Below are 15242 nucleotides of genomic sequence, written 5' to 3'. Positions count from 1 at the left end.
AAGGACCAAATTAGGGGGAAAAGAAAGGAAATTAATAAGCTTGAGGTGAGGGAACACAATTTAGTTTGAGGACCATATTCCAAAATGTATAGACTGAACGCAAAAACCATTGTCCGAGATTCTCTAAACTGCAACAATAAGACAATTCAAAGGGACGATACGGATCGGTCTCTTCTTAACCTGGGATGCGATGAATATGCTGTATATGGTAATCATAATCCCCACAACGACTCCAAAAAAAAAAAAGGGAAAGAGACTGTTCACAGGCATAATTAGAAGGCAAAATGCCGACGTGAGAGGTAATTCGTATGAAGTTGTCCAAGTTGAGAATATAGTAGAAATGGCGAGATCACCTGTTGATGGAACTCTTCAGAAAGTCTGAGGGTTGATACATGGCAATTTTGTTCATTGCTACGACTTGATTGACAGGATGGCAGTGGCTACAAACAAGGCTTCTTTCCCAGTTGGTAAGATGTCCATCTGCCTGTCCATGAAAGTTGCGCAGTCGATAATGAGGATGACTGTAGCATTTAGAGAGCGATAACTGTGATGCTATTGTCATTTGACTTCGACGCTCTTCATTTATAATGAGATGCATGCAGATGAAAATTGGAATGGAAACTGTTTCAGCTAAACCTAAGGAGATGCTTACTCATCCATTTTTTTTAAGCCATCAAAAGCAGAGATCATATGCTTGCATATTTCCATCAACGAGCAGTCCATGACGTCTCCGTTGGACTTTGAAACACTCTCAGCAGAACGAGATTTGCATGAAAGAGCCAACTGGGCCTGAAGGATACCCATGAAAAGAAAGAAAAATAATCAATATAATGCAAGACCTCAAGACATCTGTAGTGCGTATTTAGATCATATCCTTCACCTGGAAAGCATGAGCTAGGAGCAACTGGACTGTTTCTGCACCAATCTTCTTCGTAATGCTTCTCAAGCTACTCCCGTTTGAGAGGCACTTCAAAACTCCACCAAATGTTGGATCATCAGTATAATCACTTGATCTTCGAGTACGAACAGAAGGCTGTTGATCACGGGAAAGAAAAAGGGCATGCAGCTATCATGGATGACAGGAGTAATCCATCCCTTAATTTGTCCATGTATAAAGCATGTCTAAATGAAAACTTCTGTTGAGGAAAGATAGAAACACTTCATCAAAAAATTGGCAGCAATCCTATGGTCTAAATCAAACCTTGGCAGTGTACTTAGAGAGATACTGCAAGATAAGCTCCAGCTTCCATTTTGGTTGATTAAAAACCTGAAATCAATTTTGTGAAATTAAACTCAATCTTCTAACAACCACTAAATCTAAAACGTAGCAATAGAGACTTATGACTTGTAGTAGTATCAGAACACAAAATATTGGGATATTCAGATAAACCATCCTCAAGTTTCTTCTAACCATACTTTGCATCCTCTAGTTTCGAGATCTACATTTCGCACCTTAGTTTCAAAACCCTACACTTTGCATTTCAATGTTTCAAAAAATCTACTCTGCACCTCACATTTGCCTATGGTTTTAGACCCCAAGGTGTCAAGTATTAGGTCCTTTCAAAACTCTAGCGTGCAAAGAGTAAATATTGAAACTAGGGGGTGCCACATGTAGATATAAAACTAGGAAGTTCAAAATTTGCGTTTTCAATTGTCCGTAGAACTTTTCATGAATGTGAGTCAATATACATCCACTAAAGAAGAAATATAACAATATTTGTCTCACTGCAAGTTTTATGATTTTCCTTTTACTAGATAAGAAAAGTCCGAATGGCTTTTTTGAAGGTCTTGCTAACGAGTGCCCCCAAAAAACTTAATAAGCATGCTCAATAAGGAAAAAATCGATTTTCAAAACATTGATTGTGCATATCACAAGGATAGTCACTGCATCGGAAAGTGCGATATTTCTATATCTAATTGCTTAACAAGTACCCTTTCTGCCAAAATCCTTCTTCAGAAAGTCTGAGAGCTCTAGCAGCCCAACTCTGCCGCACATCCCACCCCCTCTGCCAACCCAAAGAAAGAAGAACAAACAACGCCCACAATACCACCCCAAATATGTCAATCCCTATGTGAGAGGTAGAGACAGTTCTACATTGGTACCTGAAGATATGGAGACAGGATCTCATTATTGTATGTCAGTTCATCTAGTATTATCTCCAGCAATGGAGTTCTGCACTGAATCCAATGGTTAATGCATTCTTAATGGGTAAACAGAATTACCAAACCAAGGTGGTTTATAAGGTGATTAAAACTGGGAAACATGTACCTAAAACCATCAGCTCTTGTAGTACAGCCTTTCTTATCTGCTTGGTTTTTTAACACATCAAGCTCCATAATCTAAAAGAACACAAGTCAGCACGTCAAGTAGAAGGCATTGCTCGAAGTCCCCATACAGTAAAAAACAATTACCATTGTCATAAGTTTCTGCATGGCTGTGCAAGTATTGTCTAAAGCTTCAAGTGAAGCAATTACTAACGAAGTGTCACAAACTTCAGATGACTTGGCCTCTGAAAACTCTGGAATTATAAGATCATCACCAAATCCAGTGCAAAGTTGCCGCAACTCACACAAAACAGATGGGCAATCCTTCATCAAGTTCTTGTAGCTGAATCTTCTTGAGCACTACACAGATGGCGATGCATAATAATTGACCATCCTTGTACAAGATTTTACAAGATCACAACCCTTCCCCTACCACTACTGCATTGTCGAACAGAGGATTTTTTTCCTCTGTCTAAAAGACAAATTAGAACATGCGCAAATGAAGACATTGCTATTGTTGACACAAGAAATAGTAATTTAGCAGATATAGAAAATACCAAAAGCATGCTCAGCAAAGACTCCCTTATGACAGTCCAATCCATGGTTTCTGCAATAGTGTGTAGTCTCTTAAGCCTTCATTGTGGAGCACAAATGCACAAATTAATGGGATTAGGATGAGACAGGACGTCTCACCTTTATAAAAATTGCTGCGAGATGAAAAATCTCCTTCAAGAAAATTGATGAGATACTGGAGCAATAACATATTTCTCAGAGACTGCAGTCAAATAAGACGAGGAAAACCAATATTTCAAGATGTCATTCAAGCTATAGAGAACCTGTTATTGCGTCAGATACAAAAATTACATTTGGAGTAGAGCCATAGAGAACAAAAATAAATTGGTGTCTGGCATAAACAGCAAAGAGGATTGAAGAGTCAGGATACTGGAACAGATATAAGTATTTAAGATCAAATAACAGTGTAGTGTGAGTGTTACCAAATAAATTCTAGAATAGGAGACATTAACCAGAAAGAGTATACTGCGCCATTAAAGATCGTGTTGGACTAATTACGTACATTTTCCCTTTTTAACCAGAGTTTCTGAATAGTGACTAGCATAATTTTCCAACAATAGAAGAGGAAAGAGGTTCTTGATCATTTGTAAATTTATCTTTAGGTCAACTTACTGCTTCAGCTTTTAATTTTGCACACAAAAGTTCCACCAGAAAGAGGGTTTCAAGAAGCAAAATGCCTAAAGAGCTAACAAGTAAGATACATGATGTAAATAGATCAAGCTTTTCCTTTTTGTTCTTTTTGTTTTCCAGCTTTATTGAACTTAGTCAATTTATTATGAGCATCTGCTAAAAAAAAAAAATATTATGAGCAGCAGATGGATATACTTCAGAGTTCACACTCTTCTCAAAATGGAAAGGTCGGTAGGCATATTACTAAGTGCAACTTTGTAAGCATGATTTACCAACATGGCGTACCATCTATTCACCAAAGCAAGAGAGTTCGGTTTAATTGACATAGCACTGAAAATAAAACAGATAAGCAGACCTCCATATCAACTACTTGATGATTTGTCCCATTCACCAGTGTAAATAGGCCTTGTATCAGAAGATCAAAACCCTGCAGTGATGGATCGAAGAGCTTTGACTGACTATGGCAAGGTTTATGGACCACCTTAAGAAGAAACTTCGAACAAACACCAGAAGGTTAACCAAAAACAAGCTCAATCACCACCAAGAGCCGTGACAAAAGAACTCACATTTGCAATCATGAAAGTGCAATGGCACTTTCTATCATCTACATGAAGTATGAAAAACTTTATTCTTCTTAGTTCGTCCTAGGATTAGAAAGAGTAAAAGAAAAACAGAAGGAGAGATTGCCATTATGTCCACCCAACCAGAACCTGGTTTTTATGAGAAATTGGAACATAATCATATATCTGTAGCCGGCTAGCATTTTTAATCTATCACATTCTTATGCATGTTTGCACGATTCAAGGTCTAGATATATCTACTGTTAAATGCATTTCAGTTCACAAGCGGGCTGCATAACTAATCACTATCAGCGCCTTAAACCTACAGAAAGTGTTGAGAGCAACAAAACAAAAGGAATGTTACTACTGCAAGAGAAGATATCGCATAACTTTCAAATCAATCAATTCCAAAAAATGAAAAGGGAACAGATTAGCCAGCATACACAAATTCAATCAGTTTAAAGCACTATAAAATGAATGTCATGAAGTATGTCTTAAATTCAACTCACGGAGGGGTCAAGTGGTCCACAAGGGTTTTCGTTAACTGCTGCTCTCCCACTAGTAGCACTGTCTGAAGCAAGAGACAAGGGAGACCAAGCCTGTTACAGAGGTGTTGCTTTAGCAATTGAGAGAGAGAGAGAGAGAGAGAGAGAGAGAGAGAGAGAGAGAGAGTACTAATACCTCCTTTAGCACTTCAAGCTCAGGTTGAGCAACTGAAGATGATTCGGATGTACCTCCAGCAGATGAGCACAGGCGAGGATAGCGCTTCAAATGGAGCAAAATCAGGACTTTGTTCATCCGAAACGAGTACATCAATACAGAGAGCGGCCATTTACCTTTTCCAACTCGTTAAGAAGTTGGAAACTCGCCATGATAGATTGCAGCGATTCTCCGGTCCTGAGAATCCGAAAGATAGCCTCCAACATTTTGCTGTCGCCACCAAATTTAAAGAAACTCACAATCAACTTAATGGGCAGCCAAAAGCAAAGCACTAAATCGGCAGAAAACCTCTGGTACTCACGAAAGGTAACGAGCGACGCAAATGTAGTGCAAAGAAAGAAACCAAGCTGAACTACACACCAGACAGAGAATCGATAGGTGATTGCGAAGGACTAAAGTCTTGACAGTCGAGCTTAGCTTAAGATTAACACGTTCGAGATCTCAATTTCGACATCCAGCCCAACGACAATCACAGAGGGAGAGGGAGAGGGAGAGATCAATGGGGGATTACTTGGTCAGAGGAGTTCCATTTTCTGCAACGACTGAGGCGCCGCGAACTGCTTCGAGGAAAGCCATGCCTAAAATTTTTCAATTCCCAGAAACGAACAATCGCAATCATCAACACTGAAGCTCGCACGCGAAGTCGGGAAAAAAAAAAGGGGGCGCCGATTTTCAAAACATGAAGGTGGAATCGTCAATCCAACAAAAGAAAGGCGCGAACTTCTCGGGAAGAGAACACACGTACGATCGTCGTGAGAGTAGCGAGGATCGCTGGACTCGAAAGCATCGAGGATCGCCAAGGTGTTCTCTTCGACACCGGCTTTTACTCCGACGCTCCTTTTGACGCTAGCATCGGTGGCCTCGTCTCTCGCCATTGCCGTTCCCTCGAAGCTTCTGGTGTTCTTGCTTGCAGAGATTTTCAACCCTAAAAGTTGCAGAGAGATGGGGACTGAAACTGATGACTGAAGCTTTTATGGTTTTCCCGCCATTGTTGTGTTGGGCGTAGAAGGGGATGGAATCGGATCGACCCGATCTAACCAGATTCGTGCCCCGAACTTGAAATTACCGAAAAAAAGAGGGAATTCCGTTGCCGGGACTTGAACCCGGGTCTCTCGGGTGAGAGCCGAGTATCCTAACCAACTAGACTACAACGGATCTTGGAACATTCCGTCAAGATGTATATTAAAACTAAGGGACAGTACCGGAGAGACGCATTTCCACATAACAAAGAGGCCTCGAACATCTTCTGTTGCAGGTAAGGACTCTTGCCCGAGAGGTTATTTCTCAGAAAACCCATTGATGATTGGGAAGACATGCTCGAAGGGACCACTCCAGAAAGACCGGAGGAATTTCGCCCGTCGAATGCACCCGATCTCAAGCTTTTATTAAGACACACGGACCCATGATTTGGTCGTTACGAAGATCCAGTACGAGCACGACGAGTCCTTGTGAGGTGGTGGGATGTTTCCTGAATAGACTAAAGATGTCGGGTGTCTTAGGTGAGCTTCTACTCCGACAAGCCCTTGCACCTAAGAAACGATCTCATTTGTGATAAATTTATGCCAATGCATGGAAAGTTTGAAATCTGATGTACAAGGTTTATTACGTGGATAGCGCGACAGGAACCAGAAAATTAATAATGGAGATGGACTCGATCCATTTGTTTCTAGATCATGCAATTAATATCTCATTATCCTGCCTTGTTTTTCTTCTTATTTTCTATTTGCACAATCCCTAGGCTATTAGTCCAAGAGAGGACTCCACTAGGCCATTGGGCCTAAGACTCATTTTATGATCATTTAGAGCTAATTGAAGTTAGAAAGAACTTTGACCCAAAAAAAGTTAGAAAGAACATCTGCTATAAGTTGGCACTAGTTGTTATTTCCAGCAAATGTCAATTGTTGAAGACAAGTATAATTTCTCAGAAGACACATTTCTCGTGTGGTGTTGATTAAGGACCAGATCCTCTCAATTTGGCATTTAATAATATAGAAAATCAATTCTTTGGTGCCGAGCGTAATCCACTTTTCAATACAGGCTCCTTAATCACCAAGTCAACCTCGGGGCACGAGTCGAAAACTTTTCTGACTTGCGAGGATCCGATCTCATCCTGGCACTTAAACAGTAGTCGAACACGTGAAAGTCCACAAAACCTTTTGCAGCCGTGATGGCGACATGCTTCAATACAGACGATGGTGTCTGGATCGATGGCCACACGTTTCCCTCCATCCCAATCCATTATACATCGAATACGTGTCGCCGCATACATGGATTGTGATGACTTCTTCTTGAGCAACAAGCAAATGGACCCCCATCCATTTCTCACGGCGATTCTATTGTTTGAGGTATCATCAAGCGTGTGCCCTCATTCTATGTACTCGGAAGATACATCAGCTTTACGGCAATTAACTTTCTTGATTGTTGTAATTACAAAACACAAAACAAGCTAGAATGTCTATTCAATCAAATGTTAAAGGAAGATACATCATAAGACATTAGAACCTTAACTAGAAACCGGACCTCATATTAGCTTCTCTCTTACTCAACCCCAGATTTCCATTCCTTCTAATTCTCTCTTCCTTGTATTTTAAACCATAAATTAGCATACAAACATTCGGCATTTCACACAAAGATGACATCTGCACATACATTTGAGCCTCAGAAATGATTAGATGGACCACATAAGTCAAAGTGTGTTCACGAAGAAATTGTAAACCTTCATTGCTGTGTCCCGATACTCATAATCACCCTGAATTTAGCAGGTCAATGGACCGATGCACAAGTTTTTCCAGCTGGATCCTCCATTAGTCAACCCCGAGACATGGACATAGTTAAGCTGTCCATATCATATTTCATGAAATAGCTCTACATTTCTCAATCCTAGATACAAATGCTCGCGATTCGATACCCGGCTTGAAAAATGGACGAAAACCGAAACCGCGCAGCATCCGAGGAAATGCTAGAGAACGTCTGGGCGAGCTTCATCGGCCAAAGTCCATCGGAACCGCCCGAAACGTGGGAACGATTGCCTGGTCTCGACGCGAGAACTGGGTCGGCGGGGATGTTGCAAAGGCTGCCTAGTTTAGGCAGATGGGTGTCGATGGGGTCCGAAGCCTGGGAGGAGATCCTAAGTGAGATCGTCCCTGGAATGGCTCAATCAGATGTTAAAGACAGGACAAGCGGCTCATGCTCCGAAGCTGAAGTGAATTCCTCAGCAGGCAAGGCGGTGATTGCGCGACACTACCGGGGAGTGAGGAGGCGGCCGTGGGGGAAGTACGCGGCTGAGATACGGGACTCGTCGAGAAAGGGGGCCCGCGTTTGGCTCGGGACGTTCGACACGGCGGAGGAAGCCGCTCTGGCCTACGACAAGGCATCACTGAGAATTAGAGGGCCTAAGGCCTATCTAAACTTGCCAATTGAGCAAGTTGCTGAGGCTACTTCACACGAGGATTGTCGGCGCAGAGTGTGGGGTAATTCAGCCATGATTTCTCGAGGAACGGGCAGTGATAGCACGTTGCCGAGCCGTGGAGAGAAAGTCGTCGAGGCGGGAAAGAGGGCGAGGGAGCCGGACAGATTCGATGGGGTGATGATGAATGACGGACCTCCATTGAAGAGGATGGAGAGCATGGGAGAGAGTCGCTGGATCGATGAATTTGACGTTGTGGAATTCCAAGATTTGGGGAATGATTTGTTGGATAGCTTGCTCTCTTGTTCATAAGGAGAGATGGTGAATCTAGTCATCATTGAGACAGATTCTTTTGAAGTATGGTCGAGGATGTTTGTAAGATTTTGTTCGTCTCTGTTGCAAGATTTAGTGTAAATGGTTCTCCTGATTCACTTACATTACGTTGCCAATGTGGTCGATCCAAACTAATCACTACTTTGAAAGGACTGACGGTGTGTTATAGGAAAGATGACACTAACTCTTTGGGAAATCGTAAAGCTCGGTTAGTAAATTACTTCGGCTTCATTCGATCAATTTCGAGTTCGAGCAATTTGAGCCCTCGATTAGCTTGATCGCAGCTTTGATAAATACTTTATTGAAGCGGATTGAAACCTGAATAAAGTACAATATATATAATGTTAAACTTGGCTTCTGATTTCAAGCTTAAATAGAATATAATCTTGCTAACGCTCAACCTTGAAGTTACACAATATTTTCTTTCGAGCTTAAATCTGAGCATCAATTCTTAAGCAAGCAAGTCGGTGGGATGGAACTTTTACTTGGACAATTTTTTTTTTATGTCAGGCTCCTCTAGACAATCTGATTCTGCTCCTGAAGCTTTTGTCTTGTTGGAATGATGTTGTTGTAACGGAAATATCCAAACAATTTAAGTGCAGTAAAATTTTCATTTATCAAAAAGGATGGTACAAAATATAAATCTCACTCCCTTATCATGAATTATGATTTCTTGCATCGATTTAGTGAGAAGAATTGTAAAAAAAAAAAAAGGTCTTAAACCTGTTATGATTGCGCGAATTCAATCAATCTCATCTATTTTGACCGATAATCGCTGACATAGATATCGATTTTTATAAAAAATTATAGACCTGGACTCGGACCCGCCTATCCCAACTGAATAGCGTGAGTCCACGGAACGATCGAAGGTTTTGTGGCTCGCAGGCGGTTCACGAGCAAAGAGAGACGAAAAGTAAAAGGGCAGCCGGTCAACGTCAACATACTTTTTCCTGAGAATTAATCCTACTTAATTAAGTCATATCACCCAAATCAAGCAGTGCCGTGAGAGGTTTGTCTTGCACCATTGGCATCGCCATCGTTGAAAATTCATGTGGCTTATATTAGATTTTGACCATAGTGGGTGAGACCCACAAAGATGATTAAGACCTAATTAAGATCTAAAATGGATTGTGCATTGTATTGTGATTGCACGAGCAGTTAAAATTTCTGTTGAGCGAACCTCCCTCGTAGCTTCCCCTCCTCGAAGCAATTCTTGCACGTGGTGAAAAAAATCTCTAAGCAATTCGCAAAAGTAATTTCCGCCACTTCTCCCGGTAATATCGCCGATATGAAATTATGAATCGGTTCGATTACGATAGAAAAAATAATAACGCTAGAGAAATGATAATTCTTTTTTCTGATTTTTGTTTTTTGTTATTTGAAATTTGTGACTAATGGAGTTAATATTAAAGGGCAAAAGATATACCCCAAAAATAAATTCTTTTTAAATTCATGAGGAAATAATTCTCTATTGAGAGCGTTACAAGTTTGGTTTACAAAAATAGAAGTGTGAACATCATCTCGGACAGGACTTTTCTCTTTGAATGTCATAAAAGAACTCTGAACAATGTGGTTTTGCAGTCAAAATATAGAAAAACATTAGTGTCATCCCCATCTCCCGTTTACTCAATCCAAGCCCCTTATTACATGGCAATCAACTGTATCAATCGAACTCTTGAGTTTTCAATCAAAGTCGAGATGTTTTTCGACCAAAAAAAATTAAAAGTACATTCAAGCTAAATTAATCCAAAAAAAAAAAAAAAAACAGGGCAAAATGACAACCTGGACTTGTTCACATTACTTATACAATATCATGTAGCCGACGTACAATAACTTGAAAAGACATCATATGAATCGACAAACCAAAAAGTCTAGCATGGACAAAATGCACTTTGTCTTTGTAATGTCTATACCTTATTGTATTTGCAAAGTTTGTGCAATATGGTCCATTTGATTTTTGTCGTAATAGGAATCGATAGACATATAATCATCAGGAGATAGATGCCGTGATTTTGCTCGTCATTTAGACAAAATTGACCACACATTGGGCCACATTGAAAATCAAGATGACCTAAAAAAAAAATGTTCCTGAAAAACTTATGCGACACCCACAAAAAAAAAAAAACGTCCTAATTCCCAAGAAATTAAAACCTTTTGTCGCATGTTCCATGGCACAGGTTGCCCGCAAAGAGTTGTGACTTGTGAGTGACCAGAGCCGCTCAACCTCCGAACACATCCATCATCCTCTCAAGGTGGTCCGTGGCCGCATCCCGGGACGCTCCTCCGGCAGCGACGCCAGCCTCCGAGTCTGACGGATGTGTCTCGCCTCTAGTGTCGGAATTAGCCGATCCGGACCTCCGGCGCCTATCCATCGGCAGCGACGCGGCCACCATTTCCGCCGGGAAGTTAAGCAGGGCCTTGGCCCCGCGCATCCGGAACGCCGCCCGGTCGTATGCCAACGCCGCCTCCTCGGCTGTCTCGAATGTCCCGAGCCAGACCCGGGCCCCGTGGCGCATCGAGTCACGGATCTCAGCCGCGTACTTCCCCCACGGGCGGCGCCGGACCCCTCGGTAGTGCTTCTTCGCGATGCCACGGGACGGCTGGAGGGCGCCACCGCCGCCGCCGCCCGGCGCGGACCCGGACCGGTTCGGATGCTGGAGGAAGGAGTTGCTTTGGGACGTGGCGTCGTTTAGGACGTGGTAGATGACCATGTCTTGGGAATCATTCTCGTTGAGAGGGAGTTCTGCAACTTGGAATGGCGGAACCATGGAAGACAGCAGAAGATGCTAGAGTGAGTTCGCTTGTGCGTCTATATGTTGCCGGGGATTGAAAGAAGGGTGGGGAGAGTTTGTGTCCAAGTTGGTCTTGATGACTATAAATTGATTCAGGCAAATGGGTTATTGTCTTGGTGGGGACAAGAATGGAAGAAAGGTGGAGGAACCAGAGGGAGAGAGAGAGAGAGAGAGAGAGAGAGAGATAAGATAAGAAGGTGAAATGGATACTTAGCACTAGCAGGTGGTAGGCTATTTAGGTAGCTCTGCTTTTTCTTTTCTTTCTTTCCTTTTCTTCTTTTGTCTTGTTATAAGGTCTCTTAAAGACAATAGTGAATTTAGGTAACTAAAATCATTGGAGTATTTATGGCATAGTGTAAACCAAATCTTATTGATTTGAGAAAATGGGTAATTTGCAACTAGGGGTGTGCAGCCGGACCGGATTTTCTTGAAACCGGCCTAGATCACCTGAAAAAGGGGTTTGGGAATAGGTTCTAATTTTTGGGATCCAGTTCCCGATTGCAAGTGAAGACCCACTTGAGAATCGAACTGATTTTGAAACCGTTTTTTAGCTACTTTTAAAAACAAAACCATAGTCTCGCTCGTTTTACCTCATCTGTTTTTGGTGCATTGTAATTTCTATTGCTCATATTATGGATTGTTGCTTTCGGCAGATAGTAGGTTTTGTTATTCATTTTTTACTTTGAATCGATTCATTGCTACTCATATTTTTTTTTGCTGAAAAAAAGGAAATCAGAAAAAGAAACAAAAGAAAAATATGTTCTTGGGTAGACCTTGAAATCGAATCAAAAAAACATCATAGGTTCTAAAATAGGCTTCAGGACAAAAATGGTTGGTTCTAGGTTCCAAAAACTAAGAACCAGTTATAACGGATAGGTTTCAAGTTCTAGATCCGAAATCTATCCACCCGGATCATGTTCAACACTAGTTACAACACTCAAATTAATGGTAAATAAAGGCGTTCTTATAAATTTTTCTTTACACTAACGATGCATGATCTATTTTTTCGAATTGTCATATAATACTAATGGGTACACTTAACTCTTATGCACAAATAATCGCATCTAGTGGAACATGCGGAAACTAATGAAGCATATTTTCCACATACTAGCTGAATAGGCAGGAATATACACATTTTACATGAAATTTTAAGAATTGCATTGGACATCGGATAATTAGGGTTGGGGACGCGACGAGCCCCGCCTCCTCGATCCGTCTCCGATTCGGTTCGAAACTCCCGATGTTACACTTTACATCTTCAATAATTTGTACATTATTAATCCTCATCGATTTGGCATCATTGCGAGAAAATTTATATAAATGAAAGATGATTTTGACAACGTGGGCTCTTCCTTTTGCTAAATAGATAAGCACACAATCTTTATGCATGTGAACGGACTTGGAGGAGAAGTCAAAAAGAATTGTCAATCGGGCGATCTTCCAATTTATGTTGTCGCCCCATCTTCGAGGTGGCTTCGTGCCATTGAATAGTGACATCATAGGTTTGACCATGTGGGCTTGTCTCGATTCAGTGAACCTACCAAGGCACCCGAAAATCTGTAGACTATTTGTCCTTGGAGAGAAAGTTACGTCGTGAAAGTAAATGGAATGACATTCCGACCCAAAAAAAAAAAAAAAACTACTAAATGATTTTGATTACTATAAAAATCGTGTATCATCATCCCGTGTTTAATAAATAAGATGGTTTGATTTTAGGGAAAATCTCACAAAAAAATCCTAAACTTTTTTCCCGTTTGACCAATGGTCTTCGTTACAATTCCGTCAAAAGATTTACGATTAAATTTTACGATAAAATTGACACAATTAAAAATTTTAAAACTGAACTGGTCGTTGTACGATATGTTTAGGACTTGTTAGACAATGCGACAGCATATGAACAACGTCATGTAGGACTTTAGAAGTCGTTGATACAAGTTTGAAGGTATTTTGCGAGGCGAAAAAAAAAGAAGAAGAATTGGGCATTGATGTTCCACGAGGCAAAATTAAGACTTCACCTTTTTTTTATAGATTAACCCTAGATTTTATGGATAATGTAATGAGGGCTCTTGTTTTTTCACCCATCATTTGAAATACGACTGCTTCGTCGCATAATTTTTCTTGTCCTCGTGACGCAACTGCAGTCGTAACGTGGGTTGAGCTGTCTTTTAAATACAAATTTCTTTCCATCCAACATTGTCTTTCCACCTTTGACTTTTTCGACAGCTTGCATCCGCAAGTTAATAAATCCAGAAGAGGATTCCTGCGAAGGTTCAAACCCACGTGGTTTGACTTTGACCCTTGGAACAGATGAGAGAGGAAGGTGGGGAAACGAGATCCAGTGTGCTTTAAGGAAGCAATGTGTCGCGGTCAGTTCACCATGTCTGAAACGAGAAGCTGAGGTTTTCCGACCCATGAAGAGATAGTTGAATTTAAATTCACACCCTTGAAAAGGACAGGAAATGTTATTTTAATCCTCGTGCCCCTAAATTTGTGTCAATTTACCCCCTGAAGTTTGGCTAATTCCTTCTAGAAAGTGTTCAATTTGGGAAATTATTAATTGAGAAGAATCATGGAAATCTTCTCCTGTATAATAACGTGGAGAACGCCTTTCGCTGAGTCCACTCACAAGTGCTTCCTTAGAGTGAGGGCAATTCTGGAATAAGAAAGTGTTTAAGCGAGTAAAAAGAAACTCAGGATCCGGATTATTATGTGAAAAATAAATAATTTGAAAAATATTTTGCTGAAAATGATCACTTACAAAAAGAAATGAACAAATAAAAGACATTTTCACGAAGATGTTTAGACATAATGTTGTCGTCGATAATGAAAATATTTTCAATTAATTAGTTATCTCGTGTGATACAAGCTATCATTAAATAAAAAAGATATTTTCTAAATCGTTCATTTTTCATGAAAGAAATGGAGCCTTACTCTCTTTCTATAATACTATAGTTAATCCGAGTAATGATAAATTAACACACTTTATTTTCAAGATTGGTAAAGGCAATATCCTTAATGATGCTCATAATGAATGGAAATATCTAATATAGAATTGTTTTACCGGCTTTTTCAGACATTTTAAATCTTATTCAATGAGATATTTAGGATTGTTTGTCGATAATTTGACTCATATATATGTATGATATGTTGTTGATGGTGATGGCCAATTATTGGATCCAGGAAAAACATAGTGGATCTTAGAAAATAAGTTCGACCATTTAGATGAATCTAATTCTTTTTTTTTTTTGTGGTCGAAATATCTAATTCTTTCAAGTGTGAAATGATATAAGTAACTTGCATTTGTTCTTTACGATTCAAGCAATTCAATTCTAAGCTGCTTTATTTATCTCAACCTTTTTAATTTCTTTAAAGTGATATTATTGTGACTTTAATGTAATTATCTATCTTTGATAGGTCTAAACCTATATTTTGGAGATATGGAGACATATTTTTATATTTATATTATTCATCCTATGCAAACGTATGAAATCCAGAATGTTCGGCTTAAAGCAACTACTTATTAGAGCATGCTCATCATCATTGCCTCACTAAAGCACTAATTTGACCGCCCCTCTGCTCTCCCCAGGCAGCTCTAGTTCTCTCCTCTCCCACTACTTATACAAGGCCTTCTTCTTCAACCTCCATGAAGGGAAGGGTTTGAGCTAGATTTCCCCCTCCCCTCCACTTCTTCTTAGGATATTTTGGTTCTTTATTTCATTTTCTTGTTTTTCTCCCCTTTGGAAGCTTTTTTCTTTCCATTTAGTCTTGATCCGGAAGCTTTTCTGTCCCGTTTCGAGGATATTTCTATTCCGATCTAGTCTAGATTTGGGGTTTTTTGCGTATATGTTTTCGGGGTTTGGCTTTCCTCCGGTTTCGTTGGTAAACAAGTTCAGCTTTGAAGGATATTAGAGGAGCTTCGCGAAGGTTTTGCTTTCTTAAGTGTCGGATCCGTGCTCGTTCAAC

The 15242-nt window shown here is 40.3% G+C and overlaps 3 protein-coding genes and 1 non-coding gene across 5 annotated transcripts; 1 reads left to right on the top strand and 3 right to left on the bottom strand.

Annotated features, from left to right (window-relative positions):
• Positions 1 to 292: 292 nt before the first annotated feature.
• On the bottom strand, positions 293 to 5769 carry LOC115756651 (negative regulator of systemic acquired resistance SNI1). 2 transcript variants are annotated; one of them, XM_048276026.1, is made up of 15 exons: positions 5494 to 5769; positions 5260 to 5326; positions 4865 to 4958; positions 4710 to 4793; positions 4538 to 4627; positions 3824 to 3895; positions 2959 to 3040; positions 2823 to 2872; positions 2413 to 2625; positions 2270 to 2340; positions 2104 to 2173; positions 1202 to 1267; positions 881 to 1033; positions 653 to 789; positions 293 to 480 (listed from the first exon to the last, which is right to left on the bottom strand). In XM_048276026.1, the coding sequence occupies exons 1-15, from the start codon at positions 5621 to 5623 to the stop codon at positions 441 to 443; spliced, it is 1419 nt and encodes a 472-aa protein (XP_048131983.1). In that variant the 5' UTR covers positions 5624 to 5769; the 3' UTR covers positions 293 to 440. The 2 variants fall into 2 exon arrangements, with proteins under 2 accessions (XP_048131983.1, XP_030552371.1); XM_030696511.2 differs by having other exon boundaries at positions 293 to 484; positions 5494 to 5768.
• A 61-nt stretch (positions 5770 to 5830) lies between these two features.
• TRNAE-CUC lies at positions 5831 to 5903 on the bottom strand. The gene has a single exon. It is a non-coding gene; the product is annotated as a tRNA-Glu (tRNA).
• Positions 5904 to 7668: 1765 nt separating this feature from the next.
• LOC115756626 (ethylene-responsive transcription factor ERF091) lies at positions 7669 to 8578 on the top strand. Its single transcript, XM_030696477.2, has one exon. It carries the CDS (start codon positions 7669 to 7671, stop codon positions 8464 to 8466), a length of 798 nt encoding a protein of 265 aa, XP_030552337.2. The 3' UTR covers positions 8467 to 8578.
• Positions 8579 to 10289: 1711 nt separating this feature from the next.
• On the bottom strand, positions 10290 to 11411 carry LOC115756628 (pathogenesis-related genes transcriptional activator PTI5-like). The gene has a single exon (XM_030696480.2). It carries the CDS (start codon positions 11253 to 11255, stop codon positions 10707 to 10709), a length of 549 nt encoding a protein of 182 aa, XP_030552340.1. The 5' UTR covers positions 11256 to 11411; the 3' UTR covers positions 10290 to 10706.
• Between the last annotated feature and the right edge of the window lie 3831 nt (positions 11412 to 15242).

The sequence above is a fragment of the Rhodamnia argentea genome, chromosome 3 (genome assembly GCF_020921035.1).
Source record: "Rhodamnia argentea isolate NSW1041297 chromosome 3, ASM2092103v1, whole genome shotgun sequence".
Lineage (NCBI taxonomy): Eukaryota > Viridiplantae > Streptophyta > Magnoliopsida > Myrtales > Myrtaceae > Rhodamnia > Rhodamnia argentea.
The sequence above is the reverse complement of the archived record's forward strand: the minus strand, read 5'-3'. Positions and strand labels throughout refer to the sequence as shown.